Raw genomic sequence first — 25,000 nt, forward strand, 5'->3', positions numbered from 1 at the left:
GAAGAAAAACAGGGTAAATCGATGGCCTGACTGTGTTGATCGTGGGTGTGAAATGAAGAGTGGTTACCAGAGGAGGCGAGAGGATGATGATGACGTGAGACACTTAGCAGAGCACTCAGCTCCCACTCTCAAATCTTTCAGGCTTTTCTGAGCCAACTAGCTACAGGGGGAAATCCTATACAACCACACTGCATGGTGTCAAATCACTGAAAAATGAGACAAATGACTTCCATCAAACAGTTTCTAAAATGCAATTTATCCGTCGGTGTATCTATCTCTAAAACTTTGGATCGCCTGGGTTTTGTATCCACATTCACTTGTTATAATGTAACTATACAGAGGGAGAACACATCATCTGCAGTACCCCTACCAAATGGAGTCACAGACTATCTTTCTCATCGGGCCCCTCATCATTTCGTGTCCCTGAGAAGATAGTCACAGGATGTGAGAGAGTGGAAACCAGTCTGTCTTCCTCTCAGTGTCTCTACCAATCCTCTCAGCCCAGCTGGGGGATTCTGGGAACTGTAGGCACGAGGGCAAGGGGTGGCCGGGAGGTAAGGCCAGGCCGGGGTGTGTTGGGTGCTCACCTACTCCGCCGGTAGGGGGTTGCAGGGGCGGAGCTAGGCGACGGCTGGGTGGAGTCTCGAGTGTGGACGAGCCGTCTGAACTCCAGGCTGAGAGCATGGGGGTCTATGAGGAAGGTCTGGGTGCCCAGGGACCAATCAGGGTGCCCCAGGGGGGGCAGGGTGGAGGTCTGGGGTGGTGGGTCTGGGGACGACCAGGGGGATGGGGACAGGGACAGGGAAGGGGGGAGCTCCAGGGAAGGAGAGCTGCTCAGGGTGGCGTGGTGGAAGGAATGGGGGGTGACGGTGATACCGGAGGGTCTGTGGACCATGGTGGGGCTGGGGGGGGCGGTGAGGGCCGCCCGGCGACTTACTTTGGGCGTGTTGGTCCTGATCCTGGGCACCTTGGCTCCGCGGCCACGGTAGGTTAGCTCGTGGTCGAACTCCAGGTCCTCCAGGCGCTGTGTCAGGGCCAGCTTCTGCTGGATGGCCATGCGGAGGAGAGAGTTCAGGGTCTTCTTCTCGTCCTCTGCGGCGGCCAGCTGCCTCTGCATCTCATCCAGCTGGGTCACATACTCATCACACCTGGGGAGGAGGGGAGAGGAGTGGAGGAGGGAGAGATATGGGGGGGGGAAGAGAGAGAGCAACAGGGAGAAAGGGAGAGAGCGAGAATGCGAGGGAGAGCGATAAGTATAGAGAAAGACGGGAACATTTGAGTGGAAAGGTGAGAAGAACAACTTGACTCGAGGACAGAATAGAAAAGGTTTTCCATCTTTGCACACTTTCTTCCTGACACACTGCACGTCTTCTCTTCAGCAGCCAATGGCTAACGTGCTGTGACTTCCCTCTCACCGTGTGGCGAACATGGCACGTAGCGAGGAGAAGGTGGCGGCGTCCTCCTTCAGGGCCTTCAGCTCGTTCCTCAGCTTCATCATGGTCTCCGTCACCATCGACTTCTCGTTCTCGTACTTGCTCTTCAGGTTAGCTAGCGCCACCTCCGCCGTCTGAGAGACAGAGTTTAGAGATTAGGATTAGATTTGTCCTGTACTTCTTCCCAGGACAGGATTTGTCCTCATCCAGAGTCTGCATATCTCCTTACCTGCTTGTTAGCCTTGAGGACCAGCCTGAGGGTGGCGATCTGCTCCCTCTTGGTGCTGAGCAGGGACTTGAGCTTGAGGATCTCCTCCAGGCAGGCCTCCTTGTCCTTGTCCAGCATGGGGGCCAGCTCCCTGGCCGCGGCCCGCTGCCGGGACAGCTGCAGGGAGCGGTCCACCGCCCGCTGGAGGTGCTTGATCTGGTCCCGGATGATGGCGTTCAGGTTGTAGATGTTCATGGGCTCCTTGCGGAGGTCCACCCCAGCCTCGGGCACCGGGGAGGGGGAGGGAGAGCTGCTGATGACCGGGGAGCCCATGGGGGTCCGGGTGGGGCTGCCCTGGGTGAGTCCCCCGGGGGCCGGGGACTCCCGCCCCCCTGCGGAGGCGTCCCCACCCTGGGGGTCCCGGGAGGGGGAGTCCAGGGGGCTGCGCGGGGGTTCGAGGGAGGCTGCGGCGGCGGCCAGGCGGCGGGCCAGGCGGGGGGAGAGGAGGGCGCGCGGGTCCTCTGGGCCCTTCAGGCTGCCGTTACGGGTCACACGGCTCTGGCGGTAGTAGTCCAGCATGACGCGGTTGGGCGTCTCGTTGTTGCAGAGGCAGACGTGGTGGTAGAGCTGAGCCAGCTCCTCGCTGAAGGTCACCAGCTCGTCTTGCGCCGTGTTCAGCATGGCCTGCGTCTCCCCGGCCATGCCCGTCGCCGCCCGGAGCTCCGCTTCCAGGGACGCCAGCTTGTCCCGGCCTTCGCGGGAGCTTCGCTCCAGGCGAATCACCTGCTCGTTCAGCGCCTGGACAGCGCTTAGCTCCTCCCCCTGGCCCTCCACGCACTGGTTGTACTTCTCCTTCAGGGCCTTGAGCTCCGCCTTCAAATCAATCACCTCGGTCACCGCCACCTTGTACTTACACTCCAGGATCTCGAACCCGTGGATGTCCATGTCCGCCACCTCGTTGTCGTCGTGGCGACCGGGGGGGGAGGGGCTGCCGTCGGGCTTCTCGCTTTCCTGCTCGTCGGCGTTCTTGTCGTCGCCGTGGCAACGCCTCAGTCCGTTGACGTGCTGGGTGAGGCGGTGCATGCGCTCGTGCTGTTCGGACAGCGCGCCCTGCGTGTGCTGCAGCTGGGTCTGCGACTCCTGGAGGCTCAGCAGCAGAACGGACTTCTCTCGCTCCACCTTAAGGACGGGAGGGCGCACTGCAGGTCAGGTCACAGAGGGTGAAGAGATCTTCACCCCACTCAGGGGATGAATCCCAACACTGAAGTTGGATTAACGGTCAGACCACACACCTACGCGAACAGGTTTACAAGTTATTTATCAGCAAAGAATACCATTTCTCAATGTATTCATTTAGCTGACGGTTTTATCCGAAGAGATGTACTGGGGAGATTTGAATTTGGGATCTCTCGATCTGCAGACAAAAGCTCTAACCACTAAACTAACCACTGTTATTATGAAGCTTACTGCTGTATCGCAAGTTATTTACGATTAATTTCCTTTCAGCTTGATCACAAGGGTGTTGAAGGAAATAGCTATGGAGTGTAATGTATCATGGCGTTGTTGTCACAGATTAAGCACACCACCGCAAGTGTTCTCGTAATTGAACTGAAGTGCTGTTTAATAGCTTTCTGATCGGCCACCGTGGCTCAGAGAGCTCAGCCCCTCCAGGACGAACTGGCGCTGAGGCTGTGAAACTCTATCGATCCCCTTCTGGGGGATGCCCAGGCATACGAAACAAACACATTCATAAACTTGAGACTGAGTCGGCATATTAGTCAGAGTTTAGCAAAACCTGCACTGCGAAAACCTCGTGTCCTCCTGTTGGTGGTATGTAATGAAATGTGCATATTTAGTCTCTGAGTCGGTGGAAGCACAGTATGTACTGTGTGTGTGTGTGGTTGTGTGTATGTGAGAATGTGTGTGTGGCTGTGTGTGTGTGTGTGTGTGTGTGTGTGTGTGGGGAGGACCTCAAATTTCACCAATTAGCACTGCACCACAGAACAGGGGAGCTGAGTGATGTGTCAGTGTGTTTTCTCACCCTTTGTTCACACCTGGAAACAAGACTCCACAGAGAGAAACAGAGACAGGGGGGGGGAGAGAGAGATGGGGGGGGGAGAGAGAGATGGGGGGGAAAGAGAGAGAGAGAGAGAGATGGGGGGGAGAGAGAGAGAGAGAGAGAAAGGTGAGGGAGAGAAGGATAAGGAGAGATGGAGAAAGCAAGAGAGACAGAAGGAGAGGAAGAAAGAAAGAGAGGGAGGGAGGGGGAAGAAGAGAGAGAGAGAAAGGAGAGGGAGAGAAGGAGAGAAAGGAAAAGAGGGGAAGAGAGAGAAAGAGGGATGGGGAGAGAGAGAGAGATGGGGAGAGAGAGAGAGGGCTGGGGAGAGAGAGAGAGGGATGGGGAGAGAGAGAGAGGGATGGGGAGAGAGAGAGAGGGATGGGGAGAGAGAGGGAGGGATGGGGAGAGAGAGAGGGATGGGGAGAGAGAGGGAGGGATGGGGAGAGAGAGAGGGATGGGGAGAGAGAGAGATGGGGAGAGAGAGAGAGAGAGGGATGGGGAGAGAGAGAGAGGGATAGAGAGAGAGAGAGGGATGGGGAGAGAGAGAGATGGGGAGAGAGAGAGAGAGAGGGATGGGGAGAGAGAGAGAGAGAGGGATAGAGAGAGAGAGAGGGATGGGGAGAGAGAGAGATGGGGAGAGAGAGAGAGGGATGGGGAGAGAGAGAGAGAGAGGGATGGGGAGAGAGAGGGATGGGGAGAGAGAGAGCCAGTAAAGAGAGGGATGGAGAGGAGGTTCCTCACAATGCTTGAAGCCGACTTGTGTCCCTGATATTAGAGTACATAGAGTCCTGCAGTCAGGATCAGAAACCCCTGAAAGCAATTACAAGCTGCTGATGTTTAACTAAAAACTAGATTAACCCAAGAGGGAACATCCATTTAAAATGAAATGACTAATGCATTTAGGAGCCACTAAGGCAATCAGTCACTTTCTATCCTATTGCTTCAATGCACAATAAAAATTCAATTCAAGGAGAGAGTTCCGATTATGTGTGTTTATGTTATATTCGCAAAACTCATTTATCACACTGTATGTGCACATTATGCCCCTGCGTGTATTGTGTGTGTCTGTGTGTGTGTCAGAGTGTGTGAGTCTGTGAGTGTGAGTGTGTGATTGTGTGTGTGTGTGTGTGTGTGTGTGTGCGTCTGCCCCCAGCTGTGTTAACGGATGCTATGTGTGTACAGTGAGTTCATACTTGTTGTCCCTCATGTGTGTTCTCCCTGTGTGTGTGTGTGTGTTTTGTGTATGTTCTGTGTGTTCTGTGTGTGTTCTGTGTGTTCTGTGTGTGTTCTGTTTGTGTGTTCTCCCTGTGTGTGTCTGTTCTCCCTGTGTGTGTCTGTTCTCCCTGTGTGTTCTTTCTGTGTGTTCTCCCTGTGTGTGTCTGTTCTCCCTGTGTGTTCTTTCTGTGTGTTCTCCCTGTGTGTGTCTGTTCTCCCTGTGTGTTCTTTCTGTGTGTTCTCCCTGTGTGTGTTTGTTCTCCCTGTGTGTTCTTTCTGTGTGTGTGTGTTCTTCATACGAGCGCTTCTATTCCTGTCCACTTGTCTCCATGCGGATAACCAATAGCTGCTCCATCTGCTCTACTGTTCCTCTCCTCTCCGCTCCCCTCCCCTCCCCTCCTCTCCTCTCCTCTCCTCTCCTCTCCTCTCCTCTCCTCTCCTCTCCTCTCCTCTCCTCTCCTCTCCTCTCCTCTCCTCTCCCCTCCCCTCCCCTCCCCTCCCCTCCCCTCCCCTCCTCACCCCTCCTCTCTCCCCTCCCCTCCTCTCCTCTTCTCACCCCTCCTCTCCTCTCGAAAAGTGCTCGAAGGGTCCCCAGGTAACCCTTGGTGACATGGTTGAATTGTGTCACCATTCAAAACCCACACAACAGACCCAGCAACGTCAGTTGGCTGTCATGGTGTATAAATGTGTGAACTTGACCTTTCCTGTTGACCCTGTCTGGCTCTCCCCATGTCAGCACCTTGCCACTGGTGATATCCACAGGCTCCAGTCACAACACATCAACCGTCATCTGAGAACGCGCTGTCTTGATAAACTGGGTCAATGGCTCTTAAGCACATTCTGTCAAATGACTGATGTGGTTCGCTTGGTACACTGTGGCCCAACATCAGGACTCCAACGCCCCTCAAACGATGCACTTCTGATCCTTGATCTCCTGCTCTACTTTTTACCTGCTGTATTTGAATGTTGCTCTGGAAAGGCATGTATCTGAGTCGTGTGATTGGCTGGGTGCAGCCAAGCACACACCCCTCTCCCCCCTCTCTCCCCTCCCCTCCTCTCTTTCCCCTCTCTCCTCTCCTCCCTGCTCTACCTGGGTATACAGTGGCGGTGAGGACAAGGAAGTCAATAGCAGCCCCTTAATGCCTCAGCCGAAGAAACCACTGATTGTGTTCCTCAGAGTAAGCGCTATCGATTCTCTCAGGGTGAACGAGGATGCTCGTCGGGCTGAAGGGAGTGAATGACTTCTTTTCAACAAGGACGTCAGCTTGGCAGCCTCCCTGTGATGCAGAACAGTGTCACACTAATCAGTCTGCATGTTGTGTGCTGTGTGACTAACGGGAGTCCATTCTCAGCCCGGGAGATTGTGAGGGGGTGTGGTCAGGGTTGGGCTGCATGTGAGGGGGGTGTGGTCAGGGTTGGGCTGCATGTGAGGGGGTGTGGTCAGGGTTGGGCTGCATGTGAGGGGGTGTGGTCAGGGATGGGCTGCATGTGAGGGGGTGTGGTCAGGGTTGGGCTGCATGTGAGGGGGGTGTGGTCAGGGTTGGGCTGCATGTGAGGGGGTGTGGTCAGGGTTGGGCTGCATGTGAGGGGGTGTGGTCAGGGTTGGGCTGCATGTGAGGGGGTGTGGTCAGGGTTGGGCTGCATGTGAGGGTTAGGGTTGGCGGCTCAGACACTTTGGTCACGTGACTCGGCGTGTCTCTCTCATTCAGCACGGCCTCCATCTGATAGGTGTGTGAACCCTTCTCTCTCTCTCTCCCTCTCTCTCTCTCTCTCTCTCTCTCTCTCTCTCTCTCTCTCTCTCTCTCTCTCTCTCTCTCTCTCTCTCTCTCTCTCTCTCTATCCAGGGACGAATTCAAAGGAATCTTCACTCTCAAGGAAAACGATTGGGGAGTTGAAGGAATGCTCCTAACCGCAGTTTGTGGAAGAAATATTATTTCAAGGAAATTTAGTAACTAGATAAGAAGGAAATGACATTTATAAAAGAAATGTCTTCTCGAGAAGGTTGTGTGAATCCCCCCCCGTCCCCGTCCCCGTCTGGTCTTTACGCATCAGAACAGCAACATACCTGCAGCAGCTGTTGCTTCATCTTCTGCATCTCTGACAGGTTGAGCTCGCTGAAGAGATCAGACACTGGATTCAGACCCTCCCCCTTCCTGGAGGAGCGGAACTCGCCGTTCATCTTAGCCAATCCCGTGCCTCCGTGCAGGTGTCCGTTACAGCGGTTGCTGTCCTCGCTGTTGCCGTTGCCGAGGGGTCCTGCCGTCCCATTGGTCGGGGTGTCGTCGGGGAACTTGAGGCCGTCCAGAGCCAGGTGGGCTCCGGCGCCGTACACGCTGTCGCTCAGGCTGATGTGATTGGCCAGCTCCTTCCTCAGGCTGTTCTTCTGCTCGCGCTCGCTCTTCAGCGCGTCCAGGGCCTCCTCTAATTGGCTCTCGGAGATGTCTTTCAAACGTAGTGCGTCCTCCAGTTGGCTGTTCAGGAGAACCGTCTCCTCCTCAAGCACCTTGATCTCGTGCTTCAGCCCCTCGTACTCCACCTGGGAGGGGGGGTGGGGGGGGATGGGGCGGGGTGGGGGAAGAAGCGAGGGGTGGGGGGGGGGGAGGGAGGGGTGGGTGGGTGGGGAGGAGGGAGGGAGGAGGGTAGATGGGGGGCAGAGCAGCAGAGGTTAAGTCATGCTTCCTCACGTACAGTAGTATCCGCAGCAACAGCTGTACTGACCTGGTTCTGCTTGAGGGTGGAGACCAGTTTCTGCAGGGTGATGTTCTCCTCCTCCAGCTCGGTGTAGTCCTGCAGCAGCCTCGTCTCCCTGAACTTGTACTCCCGGACCTCCTCCCTCATCCTGGTCCTCTGCAGCTCCAGGGCCTCCGTGCTCTGGAAGCCCAGAACACACCGATCAGCACACACACACGGCGTCTGTGGGTGTGTGTGGGTGTGAATGTGTGTGTAGGTGTGTTCATGGGTGTGTGGGTGTGTGTGAGCATGTTGTGTGTGTGCCCGTAAGCGTGTGTGTGAGCGTGTGTGTGTGTGTATGAGAGCGTGTTTGTGTGTGTGTGTGCAATAGTGTTAGTGTGAGATCATGCAATGTATTACACTCGTCCTTTCCGCAAAATCATCACACATCATCACACGCACACACCAAGTCACACACTCCTGTATCCCCTCTGAAGTTGGGAGGAGGAAGAGGCAGACTAGTAGAGACGGTATGAAACAAATTGTCTCCAGAAAGCCACGAGTCAGCACTCTGCTCCCCTGCAAGATAAAGTGTTCAGATCCGACCACAGCCTCATTCCCAGCCTGCCTGGTAACCCGAGCAAACTGGAGACTGACGATGTATAAAGGGGAGAAATTCTGGCGGTGACCACAAAATGTCAAAAAAACCATTGTCCTCAGCACTTCTGTGTGACTATAAATGTCAACTTCCTCCACAGAAACCAGGAGGAATACCTCTTCTACTGGGAGACGGTGAGGTGATTCCTTTGCCGTGTTCCTAGAAGGAGGAAAGGTTGCCAGTTCCCTGTGGAGAGGAGGGGTCTGAGAACATTCACTAATCCTCCAGAGATGATGGCATGGTCTGTACAGAATGTGTGTACACGTGTATGTGTGTGTCTATGTATGTGTCTGTGTGTGTTAGTGTATGTGTCTGTGTGTGCTAGTGTGTGTGCTAGTGTGTGTTAGTGTGTGTGCTAGTGTGTGTTAGTGTGTGTGCTAGTGTGTGTGTTAGTGTGTGTTAGTGTGTGTGCTAGTGTGTTGTGTTAGTGTGTGTTAGTGGTGTGTGCTAGTGTGTGTGTTAGTGTGTGTTAGTGTGTGTGTCTGTGTGTGCTAGTGTGTGTGTCTGTGTGTGTGAGTGTCTGTGTGGGTGTGTGTCTATGTGACGGCTAATGAACGCATCATCAAAGAGCGACGGCCTTCTCTGATCCTTCTCTGAGACCACTGCCAGGAGGGTGGGAAACACAATCTGAAATACATGAATGAATGAATACATGAATGAATGTATTTATCTATGAATGTGTTATTGTATGAATTAATTAACAAATTCATGAATGTGTTATTGAATAAATGTCTATGGGTGTGTTAGTGTGTGTGTGGTTCTGTGTGTTGATGTCATAGTTGCGTTTGTGTTGTTTGTCTCGTTGATGAGGCACAGCTGCGACAAACCCCGCCCCTCTGGTCTCTGAGGGGCCTGTCTCTCCAAACGAAAGCAACACTCCTCTTCATTAACATGTGGCCTGCATGCAAATAAGGTCCCGCAGAGCCAATCGGAAGCTAATGAAGGCATCATCAAAGAGCGACGGCCTTCTCTGATCCTCTCACAAAACACACAGGTGACATTTGAAGGGCATCGCCAAACAGCACACATCACTCTCTGAGTGATTTCAGAGCAAAGATCAAAAAGTCTTATTCATGAAGAGTGTTCCAGAAAGGGAATATTACCGTAATAACAGAAGTCCTATAATGCTGTGTCAATAGTTTCAAATCAAAAATCGAATTGGCCTTGTGTCAGACTGTAATGCCTGAGGATTGTCTTTGATCAGCTCATCTGATTTACGGTATTATACAGAAGTTTATGTAAAGATACACTTTCTTTATTCCGTTCCTCTGCCAGTTTGAATGAATGACGTTGGAAGGTTTGGATTGGTCACAGGAACAGACAAAACACGGACCCATCATTCAGCCGGCTGGATTCCCTTCTGTCAACTACTGAATGAGAGACTGCCCCCAGAGTGTGGGTCTGTGTGTGTGTGGGTCTGTGTGTGTGTGTGTGTGAGTATGTGTGTGTGTGCGTGTACATGTGTGTGTGTGTGTGGTTGACCCCCTGCCCCACACATGTGCAGAGCTCAGTGCATTTCTCTCATCTCCAGCTTAGCTCCGGATCTGCCCTCCACAATGGGGTCGTGACCGTAGCGACTGACCCCAGCCCGAACTCCTGTCTGCTGACACACAGACACACCCACACACCACAGCACACACCATGCTCTCACACAGATACTCACACACAACACAACACACACACACACAATCACAAACACATGCAAAAACGCATACACACACAACACACACACAACACACATACCCCACTCACACAGACACACAACACACACACACACAGACACTCACACACACCCTGCCTACACATACCGCAACACCCCCTCCCACACAAACACACACACACCCTGCCATACCACAACACCCCCCCCCACACACACCCCCACACACGTCCCCCCCCCCCCACACACACACACCCTGCCTACACATACCAAACCCCCCCCCCCACACACACACACACCCTGCCTACACATACCACCCCCCCCCCACACCCCCCCCCCACACACACACCCTGCCTACACATACCACCCCCCCCCCCCCACCCCCCCCCCCCCCACACACACACCCTGCCTACACATACCACAACACCCCCCCCCCCCACGTCCCCCCCCCCTGACCCCTGACCTCTCGTAGCTCCTGCGTGAGGGTGGCCAGCCGTTCGTTCTCCGCCTGGCAGTTGGACGCCACGGAGCGGCTGATCTTCACCTCCGTCTGCAGCTCCAGCAGGCGGCCCATGTAGTACGCCTCCTTGGAGGCCGACTCCTGCAGCAGGCTCTCCTCATTGGTCTCCCCGTCCTCAGCCACCTTCCGCTGGGCCGAGTAGGCCTGGCCGAACGCCTGGGGGAACGGGGAGAGGGGAGGAGGAGAGGAGGAGAGAGGACAGTGTTTCCTTCATGTGTACTTTCATATTTCAGGAGCAAAGGAAGGCCAGTAGAACATACTATTATAACCAGGGTTGTTTCATTTGATAATGTACAAACCCTTTTATCCCACCCCCATCAACCCCTCCCAGGGTAGCGGACAGCAGTGCCGGTAGCTGTGCCTCAAGCATCCTGAACCACAGAACACCAAAAAACTCCAAGGACATGCGTTTTACTTCCACCTAATTCTAGAGCCGTGAATTATTAATCAGACACACGCCCCTGTTATCTGGGATGATACTGAACTCCGATCTCTCTATCTGGCCCATCTAGAAACATTCCCTGGCTTCTCTCCCATTTGTGTCAGTCTCACCGTCGCAGCAGGAAGTGTGGACTAAGCAGGGAGCAGTCATGCGGACTGGAGGGTAGAACGGAGGGCCATTTATCACCGTTAAGATCTGTTCCCCTTCATGTCCCATCTTCCAGCAACACAGGAACGGAGCTGTAATGGTGTGGTGTGCACTTCCTGGAGATCTGTGCTCGGGAGTCTGTTAGGGGTTGAGCAGCCAGAGTGGAGAGACCAGGAGGACCCAGGGCTGCCCTGCTGTCGTGTTCGCTGGAACCTCATGAGGGGGGACTGTGAGGGGAGGGCGGTGGGGGGGTGGGCATGTGTTAGATTAGGATTAGAATTACATTAAGGTTTAGGGGTTAGGATTACATTAGGGTTGGAATTAGTTTCAGGATTCAAATGATTTTAAAGAACACAGATTTGAAGCTGTGATTTGAAACAATTGGGAGTGAATTGTTGGGCCTCACTAGGAATGTAAAACCAACCTGTGTGTGTGTGTTTGTGAATGGTGATTGAGATAAACTAGTTGAACAGCTGACATACCCCCCCCCATCCCACCCCAAACAAACACCTCCTTCTCACCCTCTCCATCTCATCTCCATCTCTATGGAAACGGTGGCTCCCACCATGGTGGTGCTGAACAGTTCTTTTGAATGAAGGTGATTTTTCACATCTCTCTGTACACATGCCTCACCGTTCCTTCCTCACCCCATCCCTCTTTCACACACCATCTTTTTCAACCTCCCTCCCTCCTCTCTCCATCTATCTCCTCACTTTATTCATGCATTAACACCAACAGAGCTTAAACACACAGATACAGGATGTTTAAATGTCTGCAAAATACACACTGTTTAAATACACTCTCCATATGTGTATGTCTCTCTCATTCTCTCTCTAACCTTACAGTACCTTGCGCTTTCCCTCCCTCCCTCCCTCCCCCCCCGTCCCTCCCTCCCTCCCTCCCTCCCTTCCTTCCTTCCTTCCTTCCTTCCTTCCTTCCTTCCTTCCTTCCTTCCTTCCTTCCTTCCTTCCTTCCTTCCTTCCTTCCTTCCTTCCTTCCTTCCTTCCTCCCTCCCTTACTCCCTCCCTCCCTCCATTCATCATCGTCTCCTCCTTTGAAAGGAGGCCACCCTCTGGAACAAAAGCTGTGATTCATTCATAGTTCAGCCTTGATCAACTAGCTCTGCTTCTTCAGATAAGGGTCTGTCAATATCCTCGACACCCCCTCAGCAGGGCTCCACCGCAGGGCCCTCCATGGTGCAGCTGTACCCAGGGAACAGGAGCCAAGGCTGGGCAGCAGTCCGCTGCATGGCCCCCTACCTCCCAGAGCCGGGCCTGCAGCCCCCAGGGCAGTGACCGGGGCTGGGCAGTGATTCAGCACATCTCATCCAGGGAGAGGGGGTCTTGGATGCATAATAGGAGGGACAGATGGTTCCTCTATATCAGACCCCCTTCACAGGAAAAGGCGTCCTACCAAACGCCTGTTTTATCCATCTGCTTCCTGTTATTCAGAGCAGACGTTGCACTGTGGCACTGCTTGCAGGCACACACACATTTGAAGCAGAGAAAACAACCAGTTTTGCGGCAACTTCCTCCTCTATGTTGCTGCGCTTAAAATAACACCTGTACAGCAGTGTCTGTTTACTAGCACGCACACACACACGCACACACACACACACACACACACACACACACACACACACACACACACACACACACACACACACACACACATACACACACGAGCCCATCAAGACAGTCAGTCCCTGAATAAAGCTACTACACTCTGAATCCTTAAATAACAGCCCTTCCACTTCAAAGAAGTTGTTGGATTGTGGCATTGTTCAAAGTGTAATATCATTTCCCAGGGCGGAGCCTAACAAGGCAGTGATGACCGTTCCCCTGTGTTCCCCCCCCTCACACACCCACACTCATTATCAGTCCTGGAGCTTCATGCCTTAGACCCGCCCACTTTAGTTCACGACTGAGTATATTAAAATAATGTAATTAAAAACTCTGAATATACTGTAAGTCTGCAATATTGCACTGTTCTCTGCAGACTTGTAATTCATTGTAAACAATTCTAAACATTTATTTCTCACCACAAATATCCCCTTTTAACAAAGCTTTCAAATCAAGTCAAGCCAGTTTCATTAAATGCATTACTGAATCATCAGGTATCATTGATTATCTCAGGGCATTTTTCATTGAGCAGGTGTACACACCATGCTCTTCATTACTATTAGTTCTTCTAATTCTCATATTTAGTCAATGACAATCCTACCTGCCTATTCTGGTGTGCTGGGCCTGGGCCTGGGCTGTCTAGTTTTACATTTGGTTTCTTTATTTTTTATTATGGCCTTTTCAGCACCGCCTCTGCGCTTTCTGTAATCCATTTTTATCTCTTTTATTTTGAGCAACTTGAAGTTGAAGTTTTTTATTTTGAGCAAGGTGCCGCTGTCGGGAGCTGGGCCAGGGGGCGGGGCCAGGGGGCGGGGCCAGGGGGCGGGGCCAGGGAGTCGAGATAGTCACGTCATCATGAAGCTGCAGGCTGCACTCTGAGAGTGGGGCTGCCAGAAAAGAATAGATATAAAGAGCGGGGCTGCTGTGAGTGCAGGCAGCCTAGGGACAGCAGTGCCATGACAACACCGGCCCTCACGGCCTAAAACAGACCGGCCCACCGGGAATTCTTCCGGTGCTCCTGATTAGCCTATCCGGGCTTGCTCTCCATTATGGATTCAACCCTAAGGCTACTGGGCTCTCTGTCAGTAGACACCCTCCCAATCATATTCACCCCCAGGGGGAGAACCTGAGCCCATCCCTAACTCAAACCCACCCCATACCCCATACCCCCCCACCCCGCCCCATGCCCCCCCACCATGCCCCATGCCCCCCCTCCCACTAACTGGCCCTGAGAAGATGAGGGGAGCATGCAGAATGCAGCCCTGGAGCTAGGTAACCTGGACGCAGCCTTGTGTGTGTGTGTGTCAGGCATTGGTCTACAGAGTAAGATGTTTTATACCCAGAGGACCACAGGCTGCCAGGAAGAGCAGAGAGGACGATGGGGGGGTGAAGAGTGGAGAGGAGCAGAGAGTAAGGGAGAGGAAGAGGGGAGGGGAGGTGTGGAGAACAGGGAAGGAGGGGAGAAGAGGAAAGGAAGAGAAAAGAAGAGGAGGGGAGGAGAGGAGGAGAAAGAAGAGGAGAGGAGGAGAAAGGAGAGCAGAGGAGAAGAGTAGAGGTGAGAGGTGAGGAGGAAAGAGGAGAAGAGAGGTGAGGAGAGAGGAGAGGAGGAGAAGAGGTGAGAGGTGAGGAGAAGAGAGGAGAAGAGAGGTGAGGAGAGAGAAGAGGAGGAGAGGAAGAGAAGATGAGAGATGTGAGGACAAGAGAGGAGGATAGAGGTGAGGAGAGAGGAGAGATAAAAGTAGAGGACAGGAAGTTACACAGGAAGTGATACAAACTTTTCCAGACAGGTGATTCATCATGCAGCTTCCCTGTCTGGAGAGAGGTTCTGTGGGCGTGCTGTGGGCCCGACTCACGCAGTAAAACCCAAGGCCTGTCTGCAGACAAGCTCATCATCAGACTGGAGGCTTGACAGATGGGGCGTGTTTGATTTACCCCTCCCGAGACTGTTTCATGTGTTTACTGTAATCATCCTGGGTCCAGACTACATCGTATCAAGTGCACCCCAAATCCTTTGCGTTTGACTCATCTCCAAACCACTTTGTGACAGGTAAGCAGTATAGGCTAAGATCATTTAATCAAAGGCTTGTTTTAACACTATCATGGCCATGGGGGGGGGGGGGGGGGCGTTGAAGCTGCTCTGCTTGGTCTCATGGCCAGGGTCAGGTGAGAGGTCACTGCAGGAGAAGGACAGGAGGAGACAAGACTGTAAACAACAAGGTCCTGGTCGTAGAGATGATTAAAGGAAAAAGTTGTCTGCCTCTTTGAGTTACTCCCCAGGCTTGTTTGAGACAGCTAATCAATCGATGATTGGGGGAATTAATTTCTCTGGTGGTCTGTAAATGGATCCTATCAGTCATCATAATAATCTGTTACGTGAGGTATTTGCAGGACTGTAGAAGTCTGTTCTAATGAACAAATATGTACTAGTCAGCAAAACTTGCCTGTTTCACAAACGCATAGCCCATCTCGTTCACCCAACTAAAGGTATAAAAGTCCATAATTTGCATAAAGTGGATTAAGAATGTATAAAACTAAAGTTTTTTACACAAAACGTATGTAGAATAGTTTATGGTTTTACATTCTCAATACAGTAACACAGTTTGGGTTTTTTGACAGTGGCCAGATGAGCAAACATCTCCTGGATAAACCCTATTCACTGTGTGTTAACATCTCATACCGCAACCTCTCATGTCTACTGCTCTGTCTACTGCTCTGTCTACTGCCCTGTCCACTGCTCTGTCTACTGCTCTGTCTACTGCTCTGTCTACTGCTCTGTCTACTGCTCTGTCCACTGCTCTGTCTACTGCTCTGTCCACTGCTCTGTCCACTGCTCTGTCTACTGCCCTGTCTACTGCTCTGTCCACTGCCCTGTCCACTGCTCTGTCTACTGCTCTGTCTACTGCTCTGTCCACTGCTCTGTCTACTGCTCTGTCTACTGCTCTGTCTACTGCTCTGTCCACTGCTCTGTCTACTGCTCTGTCTACTGCTCTGTCCACTGCTCTGTCTACTGCTCTGTCCACTGCTCTGTCTACTGCTCTGTCCACTGCTCTGTCTACTGCTCTGTCTACTGCCCTGTCCACTGCTCTGTCTACTGCTCTGTCTACTGCCCTGTCCACTGCTCTGTCTACTGCTCTGTCCACTGCTCTGTCTACTGCTCTGTCCACTGCCCTGTCCACTGCTCTGTCCACTGCTCTGTCTACTGCTCTGTCTACTGCCCTGTCCACTGCTCTGTCTACTGCTCTGTCTACTGCTCTGTCCACTGCCCTGTCCACTGCTCTGTCCACTACTCTGTCCACTGCCCTGTCCACTGCTCTGTCTACTGCTCTGTCTACTGCTCTGTATACTGCCCTGTCCATTGCTCTGTCCACTGCTCTGTCTACTGCTCTGTCCACTGCCCTGTCCACTGCTCTGTCCACTGCTCTGTCTACTGCTCTGTCCACTGCTCTGTCCACTGCTCTGTCTACTGCCCTGTCTACTGCCCTGTCTACTGCCCTGTCCACTGCTCTGTCTACTGCTCTGTCCACTGCTCTGTCTACTGCTCTGTCTACTGCCCTGTCCACTGCTCTGTCTACTGCTCTGTCTACTGCCCTGTCTACTGCCCTGTCTACTGCCCTGTCCACTGCCCTGTCCACTGCTCTGTCTACTGCCCTGTCCACTGCTCTGTTTACTGCCCTGTCTACTGCCCTGTCCACTGCTCTGTCTACTGCCCTGTCCACTGCTCTGTTTACTGCTCTATCCACTGCTCTGTCTACTGCCCTGTCTACTTCCCTGTCTACTGCCCTATCCACTGCTCTGTCTACTGCCCTGTCTACTACCCTATCCACTGCCCTGTCCACTGCCCTGTCCACTGCTCTGTCCACTGCCCTGTCCGTGCTGTGCTGTGCCCAGAGGTCAGCCAAGCTAAAGCCCTGCATTTGGCTCCACTTGTTAAAATGATTTAATTTGGCTCCAGTCTGCTCATCTCCACCCTGATAAGAGAAACGTCTGGAACACTTCCCAGAATGCCAATCACCTATTTGGTGGCGTGTTCCGCCTCGACGTTCCCGATAGACACGGGTAGAGGGTGGGAGCTGGTCAGGGGGCTGGGGGTGATGATGTAACAATGTGCCTCACTGCTCACCTTGCAGAAGATGACTTCTAATATGTCACACTTTCTCTTCCCTTCCTTTCTCCCCACCCCCCTCTCCTCTCTCCTCCTGTCCTGTCTCCTTCTTGCCTTCCTCTCTCCTTTCCTCATCTCATCTTCTCTCCTCTTCACCCCCCCCTCTCCCTCCCTCTCTTCTCTCTCCTCCTCTAAGCAGAGAACATATGCTCAACAGAGTGTCTCATCACAGGCAGATTGTTTCCTCAGTGTGAAGCCACGCCCTGCTCTCGTCCTGACCAGCCAGTGAGCAGATGGGACCGCCTCTTATGTAACCCCTGTTTGTCTCTCCCTGTTTATGTCTCCCTGTTGGTCTCTCTCCGTGTTTGTCCCAGTGTGATAATACGTCTTCTGCGGCCGTCCGATCTAGATTCAAGATTGGGTGGAGAGAGGCGTGGGTGGTGTTTTGTTTACGCTGAGTAACAGCTAGCAGCACTGTGGACTGCTGTGGCATCATTGTTAACTGGAACATTCATGTGAATAAAGCATATTGAACGGAACTGCACTGAACTGAGATTGAGGGAGAGAGAGAGAGAGAGAGAGAGAGAGAGAGAGAGAGAGAGAGAGGAGAGAGAGAGAGAGAGAGAGAGAGAGAGAGAGAGAGAGAGAGAGAGAGAGAGAGAGAGAGATGAGACTGATAAGACAAGATCTGATCTGATCTCAACAAAAGACACATGGCTTCTACCTCAGGCAATGCCAATACACACACACACGCACACACACACACATACACACACACACTAGTACACTCACTCACAGGCACCCACTAGTGCACACAATACACACACTACTGTTGGTGCCACTGCACAGTTTGCCAACCTGGAACTAAAGGGGCCTGGAGAAAATGTGAGGAACGGGGGATGAGAGAGAGGGAAGAGGAGAGGAGACTTAAAAGATACTTTTATTGACAAAACTGCCAGCTAACCAACAGAGAGGAGAGGAGAGGACAAAAGAAGAGAAGAGAAGAGAGAGGAGAGGAGGTCTGAATGCATGTTGCCCTGTTAGTCCTATCTGCCTGTGGCCTGACTCATCAGTCTGACTCGCCCAACATCCTGGAATCTCTCCATCAACTCAGAGCTGTCTCACAGAAAGAAGGTGAAAGAAGGAGAGAGAGGGAGAGAGAGGGAGAGAGAGGGAGAGAGAGGGAGGGAGAAAGAGAGGGAGGGAGGGAGAGGGAGTGGGAAAGAGGAAGGGTTGGAGAGAGAAAAAGAGAGAGTGGGGAATTGAGAGAGAGATGGAGGGAAGGGAGAGAGGGAGGAATAGAGGGGGACAGAGAGAGAGAGAAAGGGATGAAGGGAGTTGGAGCGACAAGAGTCCAGGAGCTAAAACGATCCCTGGCTCTGCTATTCTCCTGTGTCCTACAGCAAAGGTCAGGTGCTGGTATTGTTTTATTTTTCATTCTGTTGTCATGGTTCCTTTCTGCCAACCCATCTCTTTCTTCCTCCCTGCGCCTAAGAACATCCCAGAGGCACAGTCAAGGCTCGAAAGTCTACAGTCAGCCTTCTCTTATTAGCCCTTAGTGTCGAAAGAGAGAGAAGTGAGAGAGACAGTTTAGTTCTCAGGCAGTCAAGCAGGCTGGTTGGCTAACAGTGTCATCTCCAGCAGGCTCATAGACAGTCACAGCTAATGGCTGTGTCACATACCAGACACTGAGAGAGACAGAGAGAGAGAGAGAGAGAGAGAGAGAGGGGGGGGGGAGAGAGAGAGAGAGAGAGAGAGAGAGAGAGAGAGAGAGAGAGAGAGAGAGACAGAGAGAGAAAGAGAGAGAGAGAGAGAGAGAGAGAGAGAGAGAGAGGAGAGGAGAGAGAGAGAGAGAGAGAGAGAGAGAGAGAGGGGAGACAGACAGACACAGACTCCACTGTCTACTGTGCCCACATGCTCGTTCTTCTCTGGAGCACTGGGTCAACACTGAGGATTAACTCCCACCACACTATCACACATTCCCTGGGACACAGACCCTGTTCTGGATGCAGTGAACTGCATCCAGTTCTGTTCCAATCCCTCCTCTCTTGAAATCTCACTCACATAAACTCCCATTTATCCCAGTCAGTAATCTCCTATTAGACGTGGGCATCCACCCACCAGTGATGGTGATTGGGGTTAATGAAATAGGCCGGCTGGCTGTGAGGAACAGTCATGTAGACGATAGAGAGGACATGACTGACCTCCTGACCTGATTCTACAGCACAGGGACTGACTGACAGACTTGGGGGGGGGGGGGGGGGGGGGGGGGGGGGGGGAAGAGGGCGCAATGAAGGGATGGAGAGGGAAGGGAAAGAGAGGCACAGAGGAGGGAGACGGGGGAGAGAGGGATGGAAGGACGGGGGGAAGACGTGTAACTGTTGGTTAGAGGGATGGATAAAGGCCAGAGGAAAGGCTTTTACCCAGAGGAGGAGAGGGGGAGAGGAAGAGTGCTTCTCAAGGTTGCTAGATTAATTTGATGACCTGAGGGAGGAGGGAGAGAAGGAATGTGATGGAAGAAGGGATGCACAGTATCTTAGTCTGCCGGGAAACAGACAGACAACACTGTTTGGTTGTTTTAACAAACTCGTTTTTCGTTATTTCGAGACATCCCCTTGAACTAAGATGGGCATTTGTGATTTATGTGGTTTTCTTGTATTTTCTTTTCCACTTATTGCACAGAGGAAATCATATATCTGTTCAGGAAAACAGATCTCAGTCAACAGGGGTGAACTCAGTTCCTTATGCAACAGCCATAACCGTCCCAGAAGGACTGAGTGAGGCAGTCCGGGTGCTGTAATGAACCTTTTCTTGTGAGAGAGAGCACTTATTTTTGCAGTGCTCTCTGAATTTGCCAAACGCACACACACACGCACGCACTGACGAAGTAGGACAGTGATCAATACGGCAGCCTGCAGGCATGAAAGTCTCGTCTCTCCAGAATCATTCCACTGCAGCAGAAGAAGCTCTGTAAAAACAACTTTCCCCTGATGAATCTTCCGGAGGCATCACAGGACTAATGAGCGGGACCTTGACTCACTCATGCGAGAGTCACAGGAGGAGACAGACGAGGACAGAGAAGAGCCCATCAGACACAGAGAATAAGACACAATGTTGACTGTCAAAGTCGGGCTTCACTGACTTAATGTTAAAAATGGAATTGTACCGTAAACAGGTATTGTGTCTTTTAGTAATAGTGTTGGGGTCTAAGGGATTTCTATAACATTCCTGCCGTGCTGGTTTCATACATGACATTCTTCGCTCCTCTTCTCTCCTCTCTCCAACTACTCTTTTCATTCTCTCTCTATCTCCTCTCCTCTCCTCTCCTCTCCTCTCCTCTCCTCTCCTCTGCTCTCCTCTGCTCTCCTCTCCTCTCCTCTCCTCTCCTCTCCTCTCCTCTCCTCTCCTCTCCTCTCCTCTCCTCTCCTCTCCTCTCCTCTCCTCTCCTCTCCTCTCTCCATCTCGTCTCCTTCCCTAGTGAGTCGTCACTGTCACAACGACACGAGACAAAACAAAGATGTTCTCTGGAGCAAGACTGAGCAATGTAACTCCCCTGCCCTCCCCCCGACACCCCTCCACCTGCACCCCTCCTCCTCTTTTTATTCAATCAAAACATCCCTCCCTCCCGCACACACACAGAACCCCCATAACAACCCTCTCGGCTCGCCAGACAGCCCGCCTAGCCCCCCGCCACGTCCACACGCCGCCGGTCAGACACGGGACCAGACGACCACCCGTCTGTATTCTCCTCATCCCGTCTCCTCTGGTTTTACAGCTGCCGGGTTCACGGAGGTCAACATCTCCACAGGCACAAGCCTGCGGCTCGGTGCACAACACAACTAAAGCCGTGCATTCCCTAACACCCGTATACGTTTGCTATTCTCATGATGTGATTGAATCTTGAAACAGGTTCGTGTTTAGGCAGTATCTATGACCATCCACAAAGCCACTAAGCCATCACTGGTCAGCAACCACCCCTTCAGTGTATGAACAAAACACACCTTGTAAGTGCAACCAGCAGCAAAGCAAAGCCAGCTTCGTGTGTCGACAGTATGGCAACGAAAGTGTCCATTCAGTATCTGGTGAGGTCGCTCACTGAGTGGAGTGTGCAGCGGAGTATCAGGCGGGTTGGTAAATCTCTTCTAAGGTTCCAGCCCTTGTCAGCGTGTGGTTACGCACTGCTGGCTTTCACTTACCAGAGGCTCTCATCCACTTTGAGGAAATCACGTTAAAGCCAGTCTGTTTGGTTTTGCTGGCGCATGTCGTCCCCCCTCCGTCCCCCCCCCCCCCCCCCGTCCCCCCAGACTGCATGCTAAGCGCCAGCCAACACAAAGCATTTCAGCGATAATATGCTTTTACATCATGCAAGGAGAAATCAATACCTTTTCCTCCTTCTTCACTGCCATCACTCCAGGGGCTATCCCAGGGGGGCACTGAGGGGGAGGAGGGGGGGGGGGAGACGGGGGGGGAGAGAGCAGTAGCTGCGGGAGGGATGAGAGACGCGCTTAGACAGGGGTGGGGGAGGGTGGGGGAGGGTGGGTGGGGGAGGGTGGGTGGGGGGCGGGCTCATAAAGTATGGATTCTACACCCCCTTTCCCCCCAGCCCAACCCCCCCTGCTGATGTCAGGAAGAAGGAGAGCAGCAGGAGGAGAATGGAAGAGAGGGGAAGAAGGAGGCAGTAAAGCCTGTCATCCTGTCTTCCCCCTGTTCGTTGCCCTCCTTCTCTCCCTCTCTCTGTCTTCTCACTGCAGTACCAAGCCAATGCAGGGAGATTTACAGCCAGCCAGATGTCTTCTGGTCTATAGGGAGGACCTGTAGGACACACACTGACCTCCCAAACACACCTTCCTTCAACGCAGGACCACCCAGGGGAGATTAGCACAGCAAAAGCTGGGTTAATTATACATCCACTTGGATTGTCTCTTTTTGAGCTCTTTCATTCCCTTTTTCCAATACTTCCCCTTTCTCTCCATCTGCCACTGATTTGTTGTTCAAGACCTAATCATATTCAAACTGTCCGTTTTCTGACAACGCAAGGACTGTTTCTCTGGCTTCTAGTCCAGTAACATTATCGTATTATTACATAACAACCGGACCAAAAAAATAAAGTTCTCTCCAACTCTGAACTCATTCAGCTCCGGCGTTAATTATCTGTTCTGGTGGCCAGCCTCAGATAAAACCTTTCCGTGGGTTGAATGACGGAACGGTAATGCAGGAAATCATCCCTTTCAGGCTGCGGTGAATGCCAACCAGCCTTGTTGCCTCCCTGATGGAGCAGTTAGTCATTACCTGCAAGATCTCGACAGGGCTCCGGATAAACGTTTCTTAACAGACTCCTGCTCCACGTTCTGCTCCAATAACTGGTGCCACCCTCAGAGACGTCATGTGACCCCTACAGGAGCTCCAGAGACAGGAGTAACCAGGGGTAACGAGGCAGGGCTTTCCGGGGGGACGGAGACTCCCTGTCCGTCCCCCGGAACACCACGGAGGATGCGGAACAGGGGTCAAACAGGAGGCGGGGGACGACAGATAAAAAGCTTCCTGCTCTTAACAAACACATTTGTGCCTGCTTTGTCCCTGTGGGCCGGCTGTGACGTAACAGACTCAGAGGAACCTGAACTAACTTGAGAGCAGAAGGAATGCATTAACTATTGTGACTTTGTGGTAACAACCCAGAAAGAAGCATTTGGTTGATCTAAAAAAAGTTAAAAAAAGAGTGACGTTTCAGGTTTCCCCAGCTGTAAAATTCTGCCACCGGATTTACTTGAAAACATTAAATCAAAGGTCATCAGGTCTTATAACGTCATTTGAGTCAGTGTTTGATTGACTATACCGTTTTATGAAGGTGTGGCAGTTCAGGTAGCTAGTAGGACGTCCCTACTGAGTCACACGTTGTCCAGTTCAACAGAGGAATGCTGCATGCGAGTCGAGCTTAGCCCCGGAATGCAGCCGAAGCATTCTCTGTGTGTGAACGTGTGTGTGTGTGGATGTAGGACGTGTGTGTGTGTGGATGTAGGACGTGTGTGTGTGTGTGTGCAAGGTGACAAGGCCAGGGAGGCCTCGTCCCTGTGTGTGTGACCTACTCCCCCATGTCAGAACGACAGCCAGGCTTGTGCCCCCTCCCCCCTGCGGCCCCTCCACCCTCCACCCTCCACCCCTCCACCCCTCCATCCTGGAGGCAGTGCCTACTCAGCAACCAACCTCCGGTCGCTACCCTCGCCAGCAAACACTCCCGCCAGAGTCAAACAGCGACAGGGTCCGCGTAGAACAAACAACAAGCTCCCATTCCACATCTCACGCATGAAAGCTGTGTTTTTGTTGTTGTTGCATTCAATCCAAACAGCAGAAATAGGAACAGCGCCCTATCTACATCACAAGATGAGCGACATAGACATGGTCGATTGGTTGACGGACGCTTCCTGTATGAGGATGACATCAGCCTGTGTTACGGTAGGACAGCCCTATGGAGAGCAAACACACCTCAGAGCACAGGCCACTGCACTCCGGCTCTTCCTATAGGCTCTGTGATTGCCTGCAAAAATGCCCTGTCAAATATATTAAGTATGAGCTTGATTGTGCTTAAAACAAGTACATTTAGCTGCTGAAGGAATGTTCACTTGGTAAGATTTTTTCCAATGTATCGTTTAAGTCACTAGATGAGCCATTTATATTAGAAAAACAAGTATAACTACATTTCAAATCTAAAAACGAGACTATCCACTCCACCATGTCGTTTGTTTTTGCAGTGTACCTGCCACCAACACGCAGAAACTGAACCTGCGAGGCACAAAATGGCGGCCGGGCCTCAGGTGTCCACTGAAGGAAGCAGAGATCTCACACAACAAAGGAGGAGCGGCTCTCTGGTTATCAGGTTTGATCATTTCCATCAGGATCAAAAACAAGCAGTGGGACCCATCCACCAATCAAGCCAGAGGAGAGGCCCGTTCCGATTTCCGATTGGACGTTTCCCTGCGCGGTGACGGACTTCTCTCAGGGGGAAGAAGCGGAGAGAGGGCGGTTACTGTATCGAGGCTGCTCCTCTCTCAGTATCTCTGACTAACAAGGAGACAGAGGAATGGAAGGATGGAAGGATGGAAGTGAAATAGAGACGTGTGTGAGCGAGGGATGGAGGGATGGAGGGATGGAGGGATGGAGGGAAGGAGGGATGGAGGGATGGAGGGAGGGAGGGATGGAGGGATGGAGGGATGGAGGGATGGAGGGAAGGAGGGATGGAGGGATGGAGGGAGGGAGGGATGGAGGGATGGAGGGATGGAGGGATGGAGGGAGGGAGGGAAGGAGGGAAGGAGGGATGGAGGGATGGAGGGATGGAGGGATGGAGGGATGGAGGGATGGAGGTGAAAAGCCTGAAGGCAGACAGGCAGACAGGCAGACAGGCAGACAGGCAGGCAGGCAGACAGGCAGGCAGACAGGCAGACAAGCAGACAGTCAGACAGTCACACTTATGCACTTATAAAGCCACAAGGAAGAGGGCAGTGTGGTGGTACTTAGTTTGCACACAAAATGCTGGGAAATTGCAAAGAAGTCAATTTGTCATTATGACACTGGGTTCTTAATATTAATTTACTTTTTATAGTGCCCTCATTTATCAACCATCCCTTGTTTGTGTTTCTTTGTTTGAGAGTGATTCAATATCAGGCCATTTTCTTTGAATGAGAGGAGGCCTTTATCGAATGAGATGCAAAGATACAGATTTCAGAGCGGGAGGAGAGGATGACTCAGGCAACAGCCCAGTAAAGGGACCTGGAATTGGCTGATTGTTAACACACACACACAAACAATATGAACCTGGACACTAATCACTCAACAGGAAATACTCTGTCACTATTTGATAACTCTCTTGTTCTCTTTCTTCTCCTATCTTATTTATTCTGTTTCTTTCTCCCTCCCTCTCTGTCTCTCTCACTCACTTTTTTCCTTCTCTTTCGTATTTGTCTTTCCTTTTCTCTCCCTCACTCTCTTTCTCTCTCCTTCTCTCTCTCCTCTATTACATTTACATTTATGCATTTAGCAGACGCTTTTATCCAAAGCGACTTCCAAGAGAGAGCTTTACAAAAGAGCATAGGTCACTGATCATTTCACAGCGAGTACAAGAGTTAACTTCGTTATAACTAACCTACAAGAGCAGCAAGTCACTCAATAAGAGTCATTTTGATCCTGGAGGAAACTAACATCAGGTCCAGCAAAGCATTCCTAAGTTCCTCTATCCTTCTCTCGCTTTCTCTCACTCTCCCTCTCTCCCTGTCTCT

The 25,000-nt window shown here is 52.1% G+C and overlaps 1 protein-coding gene across 1 annotated transcript in view; it reads right to left on the minus strand.

Moving 5' to 3' along the window:
- bicd1a (bicaudal D homolog 1a) overlaps positions 1-25,000 on the minus strand; it is a 32,516-nt gene that overhangs the window by 3,618 nt on the left and 3,898 nt on the right. Inside the window, exons 2-7 of the mRNA XM_047034920.1 lie at positions 10,364-10,576; positions 7,634-7,786; positions 6,981-7,451; positions 1,663-2,820; positions 1,416-1,567; positions 938-1,148 (exon numbers count right to left, since the gene is read on the minus strand). Coding sequence (XP_046890876.1) covers positions 938-1,148; positions 1,416-1,567; positions 1,663-2,820; positions 6,981-7,451; positions 7,634-7,786; positions 10,364-10,576 — 2,358 coding nt within the window. The remainder of the gene's footprint in view (positions 1-937; positions 1,149-1,415; positions 1,568-1,662; positions 2,821-6,980; positions 7,452-7,633; positions 7,787-10,363; positions 10,577-25,000) is intronic.

This window comes from Hypomesus transpacificus, chromosome 14 (genome assembly GCF_021917145.1).
Source record: "Hypomesus transpacificus isolate Combined female chromosome 14, fHypTra1, whole genome shotgun sequence".
Taxonomy (NCBI): domain Eukaryota; kingdom Metazoa; phylum Chordata; class Actinopteri; order Osmeriformes; family Osmeridae; genus Hypomesus; species Hypomesus transpacificus.